Source organism: Vanacampus margaritifer, chromosome 8, assembly GCF_051991255.1.
Source record: "Vanacampus margaritifer isolate UIUO_Vmar chromosome 8, RoL_Vmar_1.0, whole genome shotgun sequence".
Taxonomy (NCBI): Eukaryota; Metazoa; Chordata; class Actinopteri; order Syngnathiformes; family Syngnathidae; genus Vanacampus; species Vanacampus margaritifer.
The window spans coordinates 24,397,556-24,416,876 of record NC_135439.1 but is presented as its reverse complement, the minus strand read 5'-3'; the positions used below and the strand labels follow the sequence as shown (position 1 = coordinate 24,416,876).

The 19,321-nt window shown below is 39.3% G+C and overlaps 1 protein-coding gene across 17 annotated transcripts in view; it reads right to left on the bottom strand.

Annotated features, from left to right (window-relative positions):
* Positions 1-19,321, bottom strand: part of plekha6 (pleckstrin homology domain containing, family A member 6) — a 135,278-nt gene that overhangs the window by 51,325 nt on the left and 64,632 nt on the right. For all 17 annotated transcript variants that reach the window (XM_077573053.1, XM_077573054.1, XM_077573058.1 and 14 more), the window contains one exon: positions 16,065-16,165. In XM_077573053.1, coding sequence (XP_077429179.1) covers positions 16,065-16,165 — 101 coding nt within the window. The remainder of the gene's footprint in view (positions 1-16,064; positions 16,166-19,321) is intronic.

Genomic DNA, 19,321 nt, shown 5'->3' with positions numbered 1-19,321 from the left:
ATGGATGAAATAGGTCAGCTAAGGCCAATTAAATGAATGTAAAATGTAATATTTATTTACTATTTTTACTTCTGTATCGTCGTTGCCCAGTGTTTACACTTGAACATGGCACATTAAATGTTATTTCTTGTGCTCAGTGAATGAAAAACATCACAAATCACGATGCAAAGACGCTCAAATTTCACACTCAAGACTTTAAAAATAATGTAAAAATAAATAAATAAATAAAAACACTCATAAAAAAATGGATGGTCTATGAGGCCAAGAAATATACATTCCAAGCAAAAGGAAAGGCACACTTCCACACAAACAGAATTACGTATACCTGTAAACACATTTCCATTATTTCTTAGACAATGGGCAATTCCAAAATAAATGAAAAACATCATCAGTGATCCTTCACAAAAAAAAGAGAAGTATCTGTATCTTTTACATTTTATTACTAAGCTAATATTTTGCAGGTAAAGTCCGCAAGTTAAAGACTTATGTCACCAATACTGATATCAGTTAGGAAAAGTGGAGTCAAAATCATTTGAACCAATGCTGTCCTTTCCTGTTTCAAACACCTTTTTTTTGTATTTCTAATGTTGAGTTTTTAGCCTGAGATTTTTGTAAAAGAAGAGAAATATTGTTTTTAAAGTTACAGTGATTTCATGTTATTTTACATTTGTCAGTTTGTTTTTGTAAATCAAATGATATTTAAAATAAAATAAAAAATAAAATTCTGTTATATTATTTTTTTCTTTTTTACAGTGTACATTATGTCACGGCTTCACAGTTGTCCATCTCTATAAAGTCAGTATAATGGAACACATAACATATTATACAGTAGCTGTTTCCAAATGGAAACCCAAGATTATAACAATGCAGCACATTAGTATGTATGTTTTTTATTTTATTTTATAGTTCATCCTTTTTCTTCTATAGTACTTTGTCTGTCATTAGGTTCCATAGCTAAGCTGGAGTAGATCCCAGCTGATGTTTTATCACAAACCAATCACAGCAGATTTTCTTTTGAACTTTAGGCTGCAAGGGTGAGGCATACCTGCACTGCCCACACAAGTTACACAAACACACCCATGGATTTAACACTATGGAGTAATGTGACAGGCCTTGTATACACAGAAAATTTGTACCCACACTCACACACACATTGTGCTGCGGGTGATGTCACAAATCAGCAACATTTTGAGAGGTTAACTTACAATGGCTTCAGGTGACTCACTTTCAGAGCATTTTAGAAAATATGCAGATAATATATAAAATTTACTAGGTTGTATAATTTGTATCAGATGCACTCCAGCAACCCAACTATTTGTATATAATTACAAATCAAATCTTTTCTAAATATGTTCACCTTAAGCACTGAAATGCTTTTAAACAGACAGTTGTTGACATGTTTTCTCCTCACAAGATGTCCTCTGGCTATGGACACACCCCTGTCTGTAGAGCCAAGGTTGTAAAGTTGCAGGTACAACAGGTTTTCAGAACTCCACAATAGAATGGCAGAAATAAAACAACTCTTAGTAACAAAGTGAATTATCTGTAGGGATTGAGTTGGACATGTTTCACTTTATAACAGATTTCATTCAAATAGGATTTGTGATGTAGATTGATGTCACACTGTATGATGAAAAAACAAAACATGTCAGCTACCCTGCTCCTTTTACGAGTTAGACATAAATAAATACAAATCAAGGGTGTTCACTTTTCAAGATCCATTTAAAATGTAGATCCTGTAAATGTGCCACTACGCATGAAACATTTTGTGTGGGACATTCGCTTGACAGATTGAGATGAAATTTGGGAAAGATTTATCTCTCAAGTATTATATAATATTGTTGACTCATTAACAATTGCTCCGCAGGCATGAGTCAGAAAAGCTTTGACCGACTATTTACAACATAGCTGGTCATCTGAGGTCATCGCAACCCTGCCATTAATTTGAGAGGAAAGAAAAAAAGACAGAAACGAGTGAAACAAGGGGAAAGTACGCTGGCAACAACATCTGCTCGGTCAAGTCCATTTGTAAACTTTTTAAAGGACTAATGACTGGTATACAATTAGTATTAAAAGTGATACTAAACAATTTTATTTTTCTTTCAGGGTTCTGCCAATAGTTGAGAAATGCAAATAATTTTCTTAACTAATTTAATGAGCAAGCTAAAAATAAAAAATGAAAACGTCTGTCAGTATGGTAACACCATTCCATGAAATGTTTTTTATGACTACTTTAATATTTAGGAAGTGCACACAAAGGCCGCACATAGGGCTGGGTATCGATTCCAATTTACTTAAATTGATTTCGAGTCACAAGAGTTTAGTTCTATTCGATTTCAATTTTTCCCGATTGAATTTGATTCACTTCACTTCAATCAATCAATTAATTATGGGACATCAATTCTTCTTAACTCATTGACTCCCAGCCATTTTCACTGAAGCAATCCCCATTCACTCCCGGCTGTTTTACTGGATTTTTACAGACGTTTTTGACTAAAGGCCCACAGAATATCGTGTTCTATTGCTATCAAAACATGGAACCTACCAAAAAGACGATTAGAGTCTCTTCTTTCACCAGGAAAAAAAAGTATATTTCTATCTGTTTCCGTTTTGCTAAGTTTCATCATTATTCACAAACACTGGGGAATAGAGCTTGTTGCAACATGGCCTGGTTGATCTCTTATACTCTGCTGCCACCTGCTGTCCGTTTTTTGTAATGACTGCCATTGCTTTAAAGGGATACATGACTCATTGAGCCATTTTCAGAAGTAAAAAGTAAATATTTTGTTCAGAATGAATTTCATAACTTCATTATTTTTCCTGTACAATTAATACCTTTAAAAATCAAATTTTCCACTGGCTGACGACTGAAGATGACATCACTTGTGCTGAGGAAGTAGAATAGGGTCATTACCTACTTCCCCAGCACAGGTGATGTCATCTTCAGTCGACAGCAAGTGGAAAAATTATATTTGAAAAAATAAAAATTGTATTTAAATGTATTAATTGTACATGAAATCATCAAATTAATTCTGGATAGATTAACTTTTTACTCCTGAAAATGGCTCAATGAGTCATGTATCCCTTTAAAGCAATGGCAGTTATTACAAAAAACGGACAGCAGGTGGCAGCAGAGTATAAGAAATCAACCATGTTGCAACAAGCGACTTCCTCAGGTCAGAGGCTGCATCAAAGCCTTCTGTATGCTCTAGCATAAAATTTTTTTAAAAACAATAATTTAAAAAAACATATAAATAATTTTTTTAGACCATTGCAATATTTAAAATAGAACGTTTTTGGAAGCAAATGAGTTAAATGTCAAGGACATGATAAAAACTCAAAAACAAATATTAAGTTCCAAAGTAAATTTCAACGCGTTTTATTATCACTTAAGTGTTACACAAGCAATTGACATGAGCAAGAATGAGATGAAAACATTTTCAGATAAAATATAAATTAAAAAGATTCTGAATTGTGTGCAATAAACCAGGTCTTTCATAAATAAGAAAATACTTCAACTCATGTGAACAGTAATTTCAGATTAATATAAATGATTCATGTTTGTATGAATCAATATCGGGCTTGAAAACGAAAATCGATTCAATATCAATTATTAAATTTCTTTAAAGCAACACTAAGGAACTTTCAGTTTACGTTGATAATGACGGTGCCATATGGACAAAAGCGGTATTGTTACGTCTGAAAGAAGACCACATTTCCCATGGGGACAAGCAAATTGTGTCTATTTTTTAGCTCACGCCAGCGAGTGAAAGCCGGGCCAATGTTGATCATTGACTGTCCTTTTATCCAGGCAGCTGTCCTTTTTCTTTTTTGTTTCCTCAGAAAAAAACTTTACTTTTCAGTTGTTTTGCAGCTTCTGCCAAAAAAGCAGTAATTGTGCGTCGACATTCAAATTGACTTCCGTCTTTGTAACGAATGGCTAAAGGGGGAAGTGACGTATGCCACAAAGCAGTCAGCACATTTCAAGTTTTTTTGTGTGGGAGTGTTCCTACCATCCTCCTCAAAGTTGCTTAGTGTCAGTAAAAAGGATATAGACCCCCCTCAAGTCATGGCAAAGGTACTATTCAACGAGTTTTGAGTCAATGTTTCATCAGAAGAGTTATGAAAATATTTTAGTATGGTTGAAAAGGTTCTTAGTGCTACTTTAAACCCAGCCTGAGCCGCAAATAATCCATAACAATGCTGCTATACTTAAAATACCATCACCAATCTGTATTTATCCATCAACAAAGAATAAAGTAGGCGATCCTGAGTATCAGAAAATGAATTATTCAAACAAGCTATTGAAGTATCAAAAGAAAGGAAAAGGATTAACTGGTGATAATTGGATGGATTGATGTCAGGCTCGAAACAGAGAAAAACCTTGAAAGCTTAAATAATTCTGTGTGTCTATGTGATGTATTTGGAGTGGTGCTGATTGGTATATTTTTGCTGGTGCTTCTTCTGAGATGTTTTATCTATGTTTTTTGTATATGGATTTGATCGGTTTATTGTACAGACCTGTTGTCAGTGCTTCTAACCAGGGACTACAGATGAAAATTAGCTTTTAGCTATTTCTGGTCTGTGCAACACATTTGTTGTGCAATGTACCTGTTAAATAAATAAAAATAAATTAAATGAAGCTGTATGTGCAAAAGTTCAAATCACAACTTTTTTGGGGGGATTTTTGATTGACATTGGAGATGTACCAGTAAATCTCCCTCAGTTTGCTCATTTTCTCATGTGTCGTATATGGGTCATTTTCTATGATTACATGTCATAGGCAGAAGTCGTTGGATCAGTCAGCTTTGGAAGAGACAGGTGGGAACATGATCCCACGTCAATGACAGCCTGAGGGACATTGTAAAATTTAGACAGGACCTTTGTTACATCATGTAAACTGTAACCTGTACCGCATTGTTGAGAAAAGACTATGGGGCCATTATTGTAGCAAAACCATTTACAAATGCGTATTTCAATACACAAATATGTAAAAACACTTTGTAACCAAAACCAAAGAAACAAATATTTAACAAGAATCTACAAATATGTGACTGTAGTCACAAATGCGTAACCCAAATCTACACGAGTAACTGAAGTCACAAATGTGTGAAAAGTATCTACAAATGTGTGACTGAAGTCACAAATGCGTAACCCAAATCTACAAATGTGTAACTGTAGTCACAAATGTGTGACAAGAATCTACAAATGTGTGACTGAAGTCACGAATGTGTAACCCAAATCTACACGTGTAACTGAAATCACAAATGTGTGATTGAAGTCACAAATGCGTTACCCAAATCTAGAAATACATAGCTCGAGTCACAAATGTATGATGGGTGACGCGTTTGTGACTTCAGTCACACATTTGTAGATTCTCATCACACATTTGCAACTTTGGTTACGGATACAAATTCTTTTTACATTTTTGAGGATCCAAGTGCGCATTTATAAATAGTTTTGCTACAATAATGGCCCCATAAATCACCAAAAGCACCAACATTTAATAGTATAATAATCTCATAAAATAAACATGTTCAGTTAACAAACTTGCACTACACTGTAAATAGTAAACTCTAAATCAGTGGTTCTAAACGTGGGTTTGGTGAGTCAGTCTCAGGGGCTCGGCAGAGGTCAAGACACACACCATGACAAATTATTCGTGATGGTATGACCCGCTTGGCCATCATTGACTGCAGGTTGATCAGTCACGCTACTTTTCTTGGCCTATCTGTTCTGCAGCGAATTCGGTGTGCTCAGTAGTCAACTTGGTAGCTTTTATGATGGTACATAGTGTGATTTCTTTATTATTGTAACTCCTTCATACTATGTCAAGCAAAAAAAAAAAAGTGGTCGGATAAATATGTGCAACATTCACATGTATAAAAGACCTATGATGTTCCACAGGGGTCAATTCTGGGGCCTGCTGTTTTCAATGTACCTTCTCCCTCTGCGTTCCATCTAAGTGATGGGAGTCAGCATGGATGTGTCAATCTGGACAGTTTTGAATAGGCTATGTTTTGGTGAAGCCTGAACGGCTTCTACGCTAAAGGTTTGAACAACCTTTAGTAAAGCTATTTGAAGTAAGTACTTTTGAACGTATTGCTAAAACATTGGCTAAATGCAAAAAACATTCAATTTGTTCCCATAATTCAGGGGTGGGCACACTCGGTCCTCAAAGGCCGGAGTCCTGCAGGTTTTGGATGTTTCCCTTCTCCAACACAGCTGATATATGATCAGCTCATCAGCAAGCTCTGCATAAGCTTGGTAACGATCCTATTGATTGGAATGAGCTGCGTTGTAGCAGGGAAACCTCCAAAACCTGCAGGACGTTGGCCCTTGAGGACCAAGTTTGCCCACCACTGCCATAATGTCATGGGGTATTGACTTAATTGTGCATGTGCAATTGTTTATTTGGCCTACATTCTATCAAGACATTGGAATAACAACCAATACGTTCAAACAACTTTATTAATACGTTTTAACGATTTGAATCAAGCAATTTGAACGGCTTTATCAGTACATTCAGTACGGTTGCAGTACGTATGAATGAAATAGCCGTGTCAAAACTCTACATTGGCAGTTTGACACTTACGTACAAATTAACTAATTTGCTCCCAAAAACGTATAAAAGCGTTGTATTTTAAATATTGCCATGGTTCCCAAAACGTATTTATACGTTGTTGTTTTTTTATAATATATTTTTTTAATGCTAGAGCATACAGATGGCTTTGATGCAGCCTCTGGCCTGAAGAGGACGCTTAAAGCAATGGTAGGTATTACAAAAACAGCCAGCAGGTGACAGCAGAGTATAGTAGATCAACCAGGGCCATGTTGCAACAAGTTTTTTTCCCCAATGCTTTCAACAGATTTGTGAATAATGATGAAACTTAGCTATATTCAAATGCTAATTACTTGTTCACGAGTGAGGGTAGGTTGGAGCGGGAGATCAACAGGCGGATCGGTGCAGCGTCTGCAGTGATCCAGACTCTGTATCGGTACGTTGTGGTAAAGACGGAGCTGAGCCAAAAGGCAAAGCTCTCGATTTACCGGTCGATCGACGTTCCTACCCTCACCTATGGTCACGAGCTGTGGGTCGTCACCAAAAGAACAAGATCCCGGATACAAGCGGTCGAAATTAGTTTCCTCCGCAGGGTATCCGGGCTCTCCCTTAGAGATAGGGTGAGAAGCTCTGTCATTCGGGAGGGACTCAGTGTCGAGCCGCTACTCCTCCGCGTTGAGAACAAGCAGTTGAGGTGGCTCGGATGCCTCCTGGACGCCTCGAGATGTTCCGGGCATTTCCCACCGGCGGGAGACCCTGGGGAGGACCCAGGACATGCTGGAGAGACTATGTCTCTCGGCTGGCCTGGGTACGCCTTGGGATCCCGTCGGAGGAGCTGGCTGAAGTGGCTGGGGAGAGTAAAGTCTGGGCTTCCCTGCTAAAGCTGCTGCCACCACGACCCGACCCCGGATAAGCGGTAGATGATGGATGGATGGATGCATGGAGAACACAATATTCCATGGGCCTTGCAAATACAGTCAAAATCCAGTATAACAGTCGGGAGCGAAGGAGGTTGCTTTAGTGAAAATGGCTAAGAGTGAATGAGTTAATGGAACTCATAATAAAATAAAAATAATTTGGCAAATGGTAGTAATGTAGCAGATGTATGAAACATTACTGTAGTGCTCAAAGATAGACATTTGCATATGTCACCCGGAAAGTGGAGGGTAAAGCAAAGCAGTGATCTATGTGGGTTAAAGTAATTTTCAATTACTAATCATCCATCCACTTCATCTATTAATCATCCATCCTACACTGCTGCTTATTCTGTTCAGGGCCGTACAGCGAGCCTATTCAAGCTGACTGAGGGTGACAGGTGGAAAACACCCTTCAACAGTCAAACACAGTGCTGATGCATACAGACAGCCAACTATTTTCTTCACATTCACACAAATGCAGAGTTTTCAATGAAGCTAACATGCATTTTGGATTGTGAAGATGAGCAGGAGCACATGGATAGGACCAATGAAAGCACTGAGAGAAAATGTAACTTCACATAGTGTAGGAAGACAGGTGACACAGTCAAAACCAGAATGATATTGCTGGGAGGCAACAATGCGAATTTGCCACTGTGCTGCACATTTCAAATCAATTTGTGTCATTGTTGATGCAACAATCAATGATGTTTCCTATGCTACAGGGTTGAGGAAGTACAACTTTGGATTTCTGTGCACTGATTAATTGTGACATAATTGCAGAATTGTTACACTCTAAAAACAGTTGGGTTATTCCATTAACCCAATTTCTGGGTTGTTTGTGTTGGGTCAAATTTCTGGGTTATTTTGTATGAAATAACGACATTTTTGGTTCAAATTAACTCATTCACTCTCTGCTGTTTTATTGGATTTTCACTGATTTTACAAGGCCCACAGAATATTGTGTTCTATTGCTATTAAAACGTGGAACCTACCAAAAGAAAGATTAGAGTCTCTGCTTTCATCTGGAAAAACAGTATATTTCTATCTGTTTCGGTTTTGCAGTAATTAGCATTAGAATATAGCTAAGTTTCATCATTATTGGTTAAAATCCTGTAAAATGACACTGAGGGGATGGCAGCGCTGACAATGGCTGGCATTCAATGAGTTAAGGACTTTTAAACCGTTTTAAATAATGTATTTTCTCTTTTATTATTCTTTTTTAAACTTCCTTACGCTAAATGTTTTTAAAGTTTGCTGTCTAATGTTTTAATATTGTCAATGTATGTTCTTTAAGTAAATTTTGTAATCTACTTTTGTTTTCTTGCTCTGTTAACTAATGTGTTTGTCGATGCTTATTTCCTTGTGTAAAGCAGATTGAGTTGCCTTGTGTATGAAATGTGGAATACAAATAAACTCGCCTTGCCTTGCCTTGCCTATTGTGTGGTATATTTTAATTAATAAATAAATCAATGGGATTAACTGCCATGGGTTAATTTGAACTATTTGAGTTACTCTTTTAAGTAAAAGTTGTGTAAAAAACAAAAAAATTTGCATGTTTTGACTAAATTAATTGTATTACTTTAACCATAAAACTTTGGTCAAAATGGAATAACCCAATTTTTTAGTGGTCTGTCCGTTTTGAACTCAGTAATTGTTTTTAGTGTGTAAGGTCTTGAGGGAATGGTAAATTATCACTTATAATCTAGTCCCCACTTACAATTCATTAGCAGTTAATAATCATTCACAGCGTAAAGGTTTCTGTTGATGTACAGTACACTCGCTGAATGTGATGTGGTAAACCCCAACAGCCTGTAACTTTTAAAGGCTGCCCACAATTTATGAGGAACAGTAAATGCCGAAGATAAAGAGTCGTTTGCGATATACACTGTATGTATTTAAAGAAGGAGGCATTAATTTGGCAGCAGATTTGTGGTTAGCACCGCTGCCTCTACAGTATGGTTGGGAGTTCAAATCAGGGCTCCAGCAGAGTGTGCATGTTCTTCCCGTGTTTGTGTGGATGCTTTTCATTCATTTTAGGTGTGGCATCTACTATTTAATATTTTTTGCTATTCATGATGAGTATTGGTGCAACGGATCATCATTGTTCCGTGGTCGGTTCGGATCAGGCCCCACAGTTTGGATCGCGCACAATCCACGGATTGGTTGGTGGAAAAAACAAAACAAAAACAAAGTGTGCATTCACAGTTGATACCATTCTGACATGTCAAGGAAGCTGAAACATACTCAACGCGCTAGGCCTAACTTCAAAATAAAGTTTACCAAATACAGTGATACATTGACGGCAATGATACATTGACGGCAATGCAAATAGACAAAGTACACTTTTACTTTGAAGTTGGCCCACGTTGTGGCGTGATGGCTGGCTTGACTTCCCTTTTAGACGTTCAGGATTTCTTTTTCGTAGTTGATTGACATTGTAGTTGTGACCAACATCAACACAATGCTATCCTGAACTCAAGAAACTCACTAATAAACTGTTAATTAATTACGCTATCATTTTATGATACGGCAGAAGTCTCCAACGTAAGTGGCTAGCAGCATTACCAACGAGTGTCTGGCTTGTAAGTGAGATTGACAGCTGTTACCTTACTTTAATTATTTTTCAAAATTATGGACCAAGGCTATTTTGTAAAGGCTGAGATACACCAAATGATACGCTAAATGTGACCGACGCCTACCCCCTGTGGCATCGGCCCAGACGTTGGCACGTCGCGTAGAAAAATGACGTAAATACACCGCACCGACGCTGACTATTACGTCCCTTCAGCGCATGCGGCAAAAGTAATTCTCCTCCATACCATTGGCGCCGGTAGTAATTATTCCTAAAGGCAACCAGAAACGTCTTTACGGGAGCAGGATATAAAAACGCTAACAAGTCATAACCATTACTTTTTCTCTCACTATGCTGTCAACCCTTGCTCTTGTGATTGTACGAAGATTAAGGCAGTAAAGGCACAAGATAAGGAGAAACCGCGCAAAATGGGTAAAATCCTGGATATTCCAGCGACCAAGGCATCAGTCATCTTCATGATCTTCTGTCCAGAGAGACATTGTACGTTCAAATGCGGAGGGTACAGCAGGGTGGCGCAAAATGAGCACCAGGGGCAGCAGCTTTAGGAAGGATGCCCAGACTTCCCTCTCCTCAGCCACTTCAACCAGCTCCTCCGGCAGGATCCCAGGGCGTTCCCGGGCCAGCCAAGAGACATAGTCTCTCCAGCGTGTCCTGGGTTGTTGCACCGATCTGCCTGTCAATCTCCCGCTCCAACCTACCCTCACTTGTGAACAAGACCCTAAGATACTTGCACTCCTCCATTTGGGGCAAGATCTCAACACCGACCCGGTGGGCACATGACCCTTTTGTGACTGAGAACCATGGTCTTGGATTTGGAGGTGCTGATCTTCATCCCAACCGCTTCACACTCGGCTGTGAACCGCTCCAGTGAGAGTTGGAGATCACAGCTTGGTGAAGCCAACAGCACCACGTCATCTACAAAAAGCAGAGATGCAATGCTGAGGCTACCAAACCGGACCTCCTCAACGCCTCGGCTGCGCCTAGAAATTCTATCCATAAAAGTTATGAACAGAATCGGTGACAAAAGGAAGCCTTGGCGGAGTCCAACCCTCACTTGAAACGAATCGGGCTTACTGCCGGCAATGCGGACAAAACTTTGACAAGGCCAGTATCAGGGGGCTCCCGAAGCACCCCCCACAGGACTCCCCAAAAGACCCAGTTGAACGCCTTCTCCAAATCCACTAAAAACATGTAGACTGGTTGGGCGAAGTCCCACACACTCTCAAGGACCCTGCAGAGGGTGAAGAGCTGGTCAACTGTTCCACAGCCGGGACGAAAACCACACTGCTCCTCTTGAATCTGACGGACCCTCCTCTCCAGCACCCTGAATAGACCTTACCACGGAGGCTGAGGAGTGTGATCCCTCTATAGTTGGAACACACATTAAAAAGGGGGACCACCACCCCGGTCTGCCAATCCAGAGGCACTGTCCCCGATGTCCACGCGATGTTGTAGAGGCGTGTCAATCACGACAGCCCCACTATATCCAGAGCCTTTAGAAACTCCGGGCGGATCTCATCCACCCCTGGGGTCCTTCCACCGAGGAGCTTTCCAACCACCTCAGTGACTTCGAACACCAAGATAAGAGAGCCCACCTCAGAGTCCCCAGACTCTGCTTCCTCAAAGGAAAACGTGTCGGTGGAATTGAGGAGGTCTTCGAAGTATTCTCCCCACCGACTCACGACGTCCCAAGTAGAGGTTAGAAGCACCCCATCTCCACTATACACAGTGTTGATGGTGCACTGCTTTCCTCTCCTGAGACACCGGATGGTGGACCAGAATTTCCTCGAAGACGTCCGAAAGTTGTTTTCCATGACCTCACCAAACTCCTCCCATGTCCAAGTTTTTGCCTCAGCTACCGCCGAAGCCGCGTTCCGCTTGGCCAGCCGGTACCTGTCAGCTGTATCCGGAGTCCCACAGGCCAAAAAGGCCTGATAGGACTCCTTCTTCAGCTTGACGGCCTCCCTTACACCAGCGGGTTTCTAGGATTGCCGCCACGACCACCTTGGCACCAACCACCTTACGGACACAGCTCCGATCGGCCGCCTCGACAATGGAGGCACGGAACATCGCCCATTCGGACACAATGTCCCCCACCTCCCCCGGTACAAGGGAGAAGTACTGCCGGAGGTTGGCGTTGGAACTCTTTCTGACAGGGGATTACACCAGACGTTCCCAGCAAACCCTCACAATACGTTTGGGTCTGGCAGTTCGGCATCTTCCCCCACCATCGGAGCCAACACATCACCAGGTGGTGATCAGTTGACAGCTCCGCCCCACTCTTCACCCGAGTGTCTAAAACATGCGGCTGCAAATCCGATGACACGACTACAAAGTTGATCATCGAACTGCGACCTAGGGTGTCCTGGTGCCAAGTGCACATATGGACACCCCTATGTTTGAACATGGTGTTTGTTATGGACAATCCGTGACGAACACAGAAGGCCAATAACAGGACACCACTCCGGTTCTGATCCCAATCACGCCCCTCCAGGTCTCACTGTCATTGCCCACGTGAGCGTTGAAGTCCCCCAGCAGAATGAGGGCGTCCCCAGGGGGAGCGCTCTTCAGCACACCCTCCAAGGACTCCAAAAAGGGTGGGTAAACTGCCATTTGGTGCATATGCACAAACAACAGTCAGGATCCCCCCACCCGAAGACAGAGGGAGGCTACCCTCTCGTCTACCGGGGTAAATCCCAACGTACAGGTCCCAAGCCTCACACACCAGCTCGGGCTCCTTCCCTGCCAGAGAGGTGACATTCCATTTCCCAAGAGCCAGCTTCGGTAGCCGGGGATCGGTCCGCCAAGGTCCCCGCCTTAGCTGCCGCCCAGCCCACTACGCAGCCGACCCCTTTGGCCCCTCCCACCAGTTCCTGAATCCTAAATGGCTATTTTAGACATTCTGAATTGATTGTTATATTTTGTCTTCATTTAATGGGAAAAAGCATTTTACACAATAAATAGATATATTTTTTCTTTTTCTTTTTTTTGCTAAGCCAAAAAAGTATCCAATTCATGACTCCAATCCGTGATCCGGTCCAAATCATGACTTTTGTGATCCGTTGCACCACTAATGATGAGTCATTGTCCTGAAGTCCTGAGAATATTGATGAGTCCCAGTACTGCGCGTGTTTGTTTAAAAATAGATAACCTTTTCTATGATCAAGATGTAGCTGTCACACTCAGCATTGTTCAGCTTTATATGGACGACTTCAAATACTGTATCATATTTTTTCTAGATGTACTATTTTCTGACATTTAAAACTCATCACTACATTTTACTCTTTGATGTATTTCTATTCTACTTTGTGGCTTATGCCTTTTTATTTGAAAGATTTTGAAAGTGTGCATCAAATACAGTTGATCCCTGTTAATATTAACTTCATTACACAGTGAGACTACACAGTAAACAGTACAAAGTGTCCAATCAGAAATATCGATGAAGTGAACCCCATGGCTGGCAGTCCATGCTAAGTCTATTTGCCATAGCAAACCCAGCTGCAGGTGTACAAGGAAGTGTGTGCTACATGTGCAGGACTTTGCTCCCATGCTGGATATGCAATGAACGAAGAGTCAACAAAAATAACAAAATGTCCTGAAAGTAAAGGAAACTCATAATGACAAACAGTGATTTCAACAAATGTAAAGGGCTGCCAAGATCTGTCACTTTGTATGTTTCACACAGATGCTGACATGGTAACATGATGAACACGTTTAATTATGTAATTATTTACTCTTTTTTCAACACAGTAAAGGTCCATGGTTAAAAGCAGTGCACACATGGGATTTGTAAAAGACACAAGTTGTTGTTTTTTTAAGTAACCTATATCTAAACTGCAATACATTTCATGAGTCATTGAGAAAAAAGGTAATATGTTGAGATGACTTATTTGTGAAAGAAATTCACTTTCCAAGTCCACAAAGAAGTTACGATAGGTAATAAGGAACATGTTTCACCTTAACATTTTAACAGATATAATTTAAAAATGAGAGACTTCATCATTAGAGTTCTTGCTTAATTACTTCAAGAAGAACAGAATGCTGGGAAAATAACCAGTTGAAAACACAGGTATAAAGCTGCATACACATCAGGTATGGCGAACTCAGACCAAATCTAGGGGTGTCATGCGATTAAAACCTTTAATCGTAATTAATTGCATGACTGCAATAGTTAACTCTTGATTAACCACAAATTTTATATCTGTTCTAGATGTACAATAATATATACACTATTAAAACATTTTCATACTCTTGTTAAAATGAAAGTGGAAATATTTTTCAACTAATAGAACTATGGCTGCATCTTTTAGTCAATGATACAGTAATTTCATAATAATTCATAAAAGAGCTAAAATTAAAGTGTAATATTGATTTATATTGAGGTCATTTTTCTGCCACAAGATGGCATAATTGCAAGTAACTTATGAAATTCTGCACATTTTTTAAATTGTAAAGTACAACTTGACCCCAGTCTCCACAAATATATGCATTATTATTAAATTGACTTCATTAGTTAACTCACGATTAATCACAAATTTTATATCTGTTGTAAATGTTACAATAATGCCCCCCCCCTCAAAAAAGTTTTCATACTCTTGCTAACATAAAAATGGAAAAAATGTTAAACTAATAGCGATATGGCTGCTATCAATGACTAAATGATAGTCATTGATACACTAATTTCATAATAATTCATAAAATTTAGTTAAAATTAAAAAGTTGTACTGTAAAAAAACAAAACAAGTGTGATATTGATTTGTGGTGAGGTCACTTTTCTGCCTCTTGATGGCATAATCGCAAGTAACTTGTGAAATTCTGCACATTTTTCAAATTGTAAAATGCAACTTGACCCCAGTCTCCAGAAATATATGCATTATTATTAAATGTATTACTGCTAAATTTTGATGTGGATGTGTCTGCTGCGCTGCGACTGGAATTCCCCCAGTACAGGCTTTCCAAGTAAGGGGCAGTCTTAAACTCATTCACTCCCAGCCATTTTCACTGAAGCGACCCCCTTCGCTCCCGGCTGTTTTACTGGATTTTGAATGATTTTGCAAGGCCCACAGAACATTGTGTTCTATTGCTATCAAAACATGGAACCTACCAAAAGAAAGATTAGAGTCTCTTCATCAGGAAAAAAAAAAGTATATTTGTATCTGTTTCCGTTTTGCAGCAATTAGCATTATTCATCATTATTCAAAAACCTGTTTAAAACACTGGCAAAAAGAGCTTGTTACAACAAAGCCCTGGTTGATCTCTTATACTCTGCCCCCACCTGCTGGCTGTTTTTTTCTAATAACTACAATTGCTTTTAGTGTCCAGTTCAGTTCAGAGGCTGCATCAAAGCCTCCTATATTCTATAGCATAAAAAAACATATACATACGTTTTGGAATTTAAAAAAACCCAGAATGATTCTATTCGTTTTTGGGAGCAAATGAGTTAATCACGGGTTAAAAAAATTTGTGACATTAAAGGAACTTTAAACTAACTCATTACTTTTGACACCCCTAGTATTTGCACAATCACATACACAACAAACATCAGTAATAGATACAGTATTATAGTAATAAATACTGTAATTCTCACCCTGCTAGTACTGTTCCCAAAAAATAAAGGTAAACTTCACTAGTAAAGGTAGGAAAGCTGGTTCCCAAAGGGATATTTTTCAGCCATAAATAACACCATGTGACTTAGCCATGAAGTCAGCATCTACCGTATCATCATCCTTCATTCACCCACTGCTACACAACCAAAGAACACAGACATCAGTTAATGCTGCTTGCACAATATGCACTTTAATTTATTTTTTTATTATTGTTTTTTTTTTTTACAGATGGATCACATGCTGTGGGAAAAACAGCCAGTGCATATTCCCACATACTGCATAGCTATACAAATAACATCGTTTTACCGAAATTATGTTGTCTGATAACATTTGTGACATGAAACTGAAGTTAGCACCGTGTGTCAGTTTGCATGGATGTTACTGACCTTAAAAGCAAACTTGCGGGTGATGTTATCTGAAGGCTGCACTCCTCCAATCCGGAAACTGAGCAGAGGCAAACTCCCTAGCACAGTGTCCTCCTTCTCATCTGTGAAGAAGAAAACATCTCAATGAACGTCAAAGGAACAGGGTCAGACCTGCACTGGAAGTCTGCAGCAAAAACCGTTGAGCTTTTCAAAAAGTGCTATTTGACGGACTCTATTTCTAAAATAGACTTTTAACAATGGCGACGGCTTCCTACAATAGATATCCATTGTGGTCCTTTCGAAAATGGTCTCTGTGATAAGCACTTAATGGCTCCCACACACCAGAATCCAGTGGTCATAAATAGGACCACTGTAGAAGAAAACCACTCATGTTGAATGAATAATGAATGGCAGCATGATTTCTTAAGAGGTCCACAGATAGATTTTTTTTCATTTTTTCCTACCTTTTATTCCCTGAATCTCTGCATGGCCAATCGTCCTGCTGCTGACTGGTGTGTGTTTGTGTGTGTAATGAGGAAGAGAGAGAGAGAGAGGAGAGGGAGTGAGAGATCTAAAAGAGGGGGTTGGGTTTGTGCAATCATACAATACACTGATCCCTCCTCTGTATGTGTGTGCGCATGTTTGCTGTTAGCGTGTGTGTGTGTGTGTGCGCGGGGGGGTAATTATGCGCACGTGCATGCAAGACAACGATCAGCCCATGTGAGTCAGTGCAGCAGGAATTTCGGGCAACAGCCAGCTCTACCTGCTGCTCTTTTTAAATGGGGGGGGGGGGGGATCCAAGGATACTTCAGGGTATCCACAGATTATGCCAAATAATTAGTTTCATTAAAAAAAAAAACTCGATCATTCTGAGTCTCTAAATGTTAAAATATATTTAAGTGCATATTGAGCATGCAGGAGATTTTTGCACATAATGTGCTGTTTATTAACTGATTCCCTCCCAGCCATTTTCACTGAAGCAATCCTCTTCGCTCCCAGCTGTTTTACTGTATTTTGACTGATTTTGCAAGGCCCACATAATATTGTGTTCTATTGCTATAAAAACATGGAACTTACCAAAAGAAAGATTAGAGTCTCTTCTTTCATCAGGAAAAAAAAAGTATATTTTAATCTGTTTCCGCTTTTCAGCAATTAGCATTTGAATATAGCTAAGTTTCATCATTGTACACAAATCAGTTTAAAACTGTGGGTAAAAACACTGGGGAAAGGAACTTATTGCAACATGGCCCTGGTTGGTTTGGTTACTCTGCTGCCACCCGCTGGCCATTTTTTTGTAATAACTACCATTGCTTTAATTTCTTCAGGTCTAGTCGATGAACAATTAACATCAGTGTTTAACATGAATGCAATTTGCACACAAACAGTTATTTAGTTTAATTAGCTTTAATATCATAATTTATATTATAATTTAATACTATCATATTTAATACTTATTTCATTTTCCTCACACCCTATGAAAAAAATAATACATTTGTCCCACCTCGGCCTCCCCTCTGACTCCGCCAGTGGTCGGCATCAATTCAGCGTCATGTACACATCAATGCATGCGTGATATTGGGACAGCAGACACACCTCTGCCTATTTCTTCCTTTTGTCTGCCACAATAACATCAATTACTGGCCTCTATATTAAAATTAAAGCCTTGTAATTTTATTGTTTGATAAACATTCATGAGCGGAAAAGGCAAAAAATATCTAAATATATTGTATGAATCCTGTTCAAGCATCAGAGGTTATATTGCCATGTGCCAATACCCATCAGTTTTGATAGATGCTGTGATCCGTTTTTCCTGAAAGTCCACTTTTTAACAATCATCCAGCAAAATATTGATCACTCCTGATGCTGTCACCAGTGTGTGAATGGGCCACTTATTTCCTTTCCATGGCAGCAGCAGACGTGATCATTATTTTAACCTCGGCCCTGGGGGCAAGCCAGCTCAATTCAGCTGGTCCCAAGTCCTGATATATACGGACGGTTGGAGTCAGAAAAGGCGTGGGTCGTAAAAACTATGATTACTGACTTATATGACTTATATGCAAATGAGCTTTAAGCAAATGCAGCGTGAACGAAGTAAGTAGGAGCACCCTTAGCAGGAACTTTTCGAGAAGGCCTATCCATAACTGCGAATGAAGGTTGTAATATTTTTGGATTTTCCATTAGAGTAGTTTTCTATTTTATTTTGACTTTTGCTCTCTTTCTCTCTTTTTTATTATATTTATTGTGTGTGTGTGTGTGCGCGCGCGTGAGTTTGGGCTCATTAATTCACCTGAAACCTGTTAGACATCCCATAACCTTCAATTTTTTTTCATTTTTTTTTCATACCCTTCAATTTAACAAATACTTCAAAATCCCACTAGAGTCGTGAAGTTGCCAGGACACCAGAGGAAGAATCAAAGAATGGCAAGATGAAACAAATTGAAATACAGCACCGATCAGACACCACCCACTACCCACAGAGTTACAAGCCAGAATCTTTCACCAACCGAAGAACCATCTAAATTCCAACAGCTTAGGGAGACCTCAAGAGACCAAAGGAAAGACTGAAGAGAGGAAGGAAGGATAGAGAAAGCAGAGTGAGATCCACAAACACCAGCCTCCACCGATTCAATGACCAGAGGTAGAAGCAAATTCTGTTTGAATTTCGGTAGATGCTGGTGTGGTGGATCTGGCATGCATATAAACCTCCACCAAAGAGGGGAGCCGTTGACCCCGGCCAGACAGGGCAAGTCAACCCCCAGGGCTGCGGAAAGAAAGGCACTTTTAAATAAAATGTATTATTATTATTATTATTATTATTATTATTATTATTATTATTATTATTATTATTGTTGTTGTTTGTTGTTGATGTTGTAAGATTTCGATTAGTTTTCTTTTCTTTTTTAAAGGTGTTTTTTTGGGTGAAAGAAAATGTTTTTTCAATTCTAGTTTAGTTATTTAATTAGTTTTAGTTTTATTTTAACTAATAACCTTGTGGTGAATTTTGTAATTTGGATAAAAGGCACCTAAAAAATAAAATAGTACTGAAGGTAAAAAAGTATTATTACAATATAGGAGTTATGACCTGAGGTTTTTTTTTTGTGCATTACTTCACTATATAAATACTATACTTACAGTATACACTTACTCAAAATCTGGCCTATTTTTAATGCTGTGCAGTGCAAAGCAGTGCCATCGTAATCACAAAAGAAATCTCTTGTTGGGCACAGGTGAGAAATTATCTTACTCAGTCCCAACAGTTATCAGTTCCCAAATACTTG